The 2,722-nt window shown below is 40.1% G+C and overlaps 1 protein-coding gene across 2 annotated transcripts in view; it reads left to right on the forward strand.

Annotated features, from left to right (window-relative positions):
- The window catches only part of CLHC1 (clathrin heavy chain linker domain containing 1), a 62,280-nt gene extending 60,531 nt beyond the window's left edge, over window positions 1-1,749 (forward strand). Inside the window, exon 11 of one of the 2 annotated variants that reach the window (XM_004369458.2) lies at window positions 1,437-1,749. In XM_004369458.2, the coding sequence (XP_004369515.1) occupies window positions 1,437-1,633 (197 nt within the window). In that variant the 3' untranslated portion in view covers window positions 1,634-1,749. The remainder of the gene's footprint in view (window positions 1-1,436) is intronic. The other variant, XM_023735107.1, reaches the window with a different exon arrangement.
- The last annotated feature ends 973 nt before the right edge of the window (window positions 1,750-2,722 follow it).

Consider the following 2,722-nt stretch of genomic DNA (forward strand, 5'->3'; position numbering starts at 1 on the left):
AAATGATACTCGTGAAGAGTGTGCTTCTTAGCTCAAGTAGATACATGAGACTAAATGGGCAGCTCCTGTCCAGAGGCAAGATGAGAAGGCAGAGAGGGTCAGGGGCTGGTTGAACGGACACAGGAAATCTGGGGTGGAAAGGAGGAGTGTGACGTCACAGTATAGGGAGAGCAACTAGGGTCACATAACATTGTATGTATTAATTTTTGTATGAGAGACTAATTTGAATTGTAAACTTTCACTTAAAGCACAACAATAAAAAAAAAAATCAAAAGACTCATTGCGTTGGGCAAATCTGCAGCAGAATATCTCCTTAATGTGTTAAAAAGCAAAGATGTCACCTTGAAGACTAAGGTGCACCTGACCCAAGCCATGGTATTTTCAATTGCTTCATAAACACGTGAAAGCTGGACAGTGAATAAGGAAGGCCGAAGAAGAATTGATGCCTTTGAATTATGGGATTAGAGATTAATACTGAATATACCATGGACTGCCAGAAGAGCGAACAAATCTGTCTTGGAAGAAGTACAGCCAGAATGCTCCTTAGAAGTGAGGATGGAGAGACTTTTTCTCACACACTTTGGACATGTTATCAGGAGGGACCAGTCCCTGGAGGACATCATGCTTGATAAAATAGAGTGTTAGCAAAAGAGAGGAAGACCTTCAACAAGATGGATTGACACAGTGGCTGCAACAATGGGCTCAAGAACAGCAGTGATTGTGAGGATGGCGAGAACCAGGCAATGTTTCGTTCTGTCGTTTATAGGGTCGCTATGAGTCCGAACTGACTCAATGGCACCTAACAACAAAATCTTTACCAGGAGCAGATCTCCAGGTCTTTTTTCCCCACAGAGCCCCTGGTGGGTTAGAACTGCTGACCTTTTGGTTAGCAGCTGAGTGCTTTAACCATTGTGCCACCAGAGCTCTTCAAATAATATCACAATTTTTTTTAAAGGAAACTAAAGAAGGATTTTATTTTTTAAAGAAATCTAATGAATGAAATAATATCATTAGATTTCTTTAATAAACAAAATCCTTCTTTTATTTCCTTTAGAAAAACACTTGTTATAGAAGCCCCATCATTAAGAGTTTTCCATCTAGGGATAGGATGAAGGTTTACCGAAGAGTTTCTTAAACCCTTGGGTCTTGAAAACTAGACCAATCCAGTTATTTGATAGTTTCCAGTGCCTTATAGACTCTGAATAAGGCAGAGCCCACCTACTTCACTTTCTGAGCTCCATGTCTGGTAGCCTTCAACATCTGCTACCTCACCAAGAAGGAGATGAATAGAGGAGTGTTAAACTTAGGGGAATCGGCTGGGTTTTAAAAGTAGTGGATTTGAAATAATGTCCCTTTCTAGTTTTGAAGAATCACTCAATGTGGATTATCAAGTAAGGATAAGTGCCATACTATTAATGTTCTATTTTTTTCCTCAGATGCAGTGGAACATCTTATGATAAGTGATCCATTTTGCTCCCTAGAAAGGTGGCAAGAAATGGCAAATATATGTTTACAGAATGGCTTTGACAAATTATCTAACGACATCATGTCCATTCTTCGATCTCAGGCCGGAGTTACAGAAATTTCTGAGGAGGATGATACGGTCAACTTAATGGGACATGTTTTTTGGTAGTTCCATATCTTATCCAGTTGAGGGAGCTTGTAAAACATTTTATGTAAGTTGGTTGGGCAAACTGATCTTGGCATAACTACCTTATAAATAAACCTAGAGTATGAAGCCCTCAGAAACAAATCGCATTTCCTTTGTTACGACGACGTTTAGGTTTGTCCTTGATACGTTTATATCATTGCTTCCTTTTTTTGTATGGTCATTTCTTATGAACCTTGATAAAATGCAATAATATAACTTTGGGTAAAACTCAGTGTAGGCATTTCTAGATAAGAGCCTAAGCTGATGTCCAAATATACTCCTTTTGGATGATCTATTTGATGACAAGAACTGAGGAAGATATGAGTAGTATCCTGTCTTCTAAAATACCAAATGCTACACTCTTGACTTTTGACAGAAAAAAGCAGAATGTCATTTCAAGGTTGAACTCTCTGGGGAGAACCTAAAGTATAATAATTTTGTACTGCTAATTTAAAGAAGTGCTACTTGCATTGGTGTATACACACGACAAAGATGAGGCTTCCATGATAAGAGCTGGAATCTTGGCATGTCCTGACCTAGAGTGAGACCCGCCATACTTTGCATGGAGGTAGAACCGAGGCACCACTGGGCATGGCAAAGGCATCGGAACAAGTGGGCTCGGATCATTTCCAGTGTCTGAGTAAGTATTTGATCGACAGCTCAAGAGTTCTGTGTCAAGGACAGGTGTGATGTTCAAAATATTGAATGATCAGTGTGGCACGGTCACCCATCGAGCAGAACAGATGCTGGACCGAGCAGAGTGTCTCTCAGCCCTTATGCCACACCAGTGCACACCAGCTGAATGCCAGCTTGATCCCGGCCTGGTAAAAATCAGCTGCTGTTAGATGGAATGGGAGCAAAGGGCATAGCTTGTCCCCTCCTAAATTTAAATTGAATGTGTGTTTCTTATTTTGTAATGGAAAGAATATGAACTTGGAGTCAAATAGCCTCTTATTCAAATTCTGATTTTACCTTTTACTCATTTGTAGAATATGGGCACTATCTCCCCTAAGGTGTTGTTGTGAAGACAAGTGATGATGATTTGTGTAGTGTGAGTGTATAGCGTGATGG

Source organism: Trichechus manatus, unplaced genomic scaffold (assembly GCF_000243295.1).
Source record: "Trichechus manatus latirostris isolate Lorelei unplaced genomic scaffold, TriManLat1.0 scaffold00005, whole genome shotgun sequence".
Lineage (NCBI taxonomy): Eukaryota > Metazoa > Chordata > Mammalia > Sirenia > Trichechidae > Trichechus > Trichechus manatus.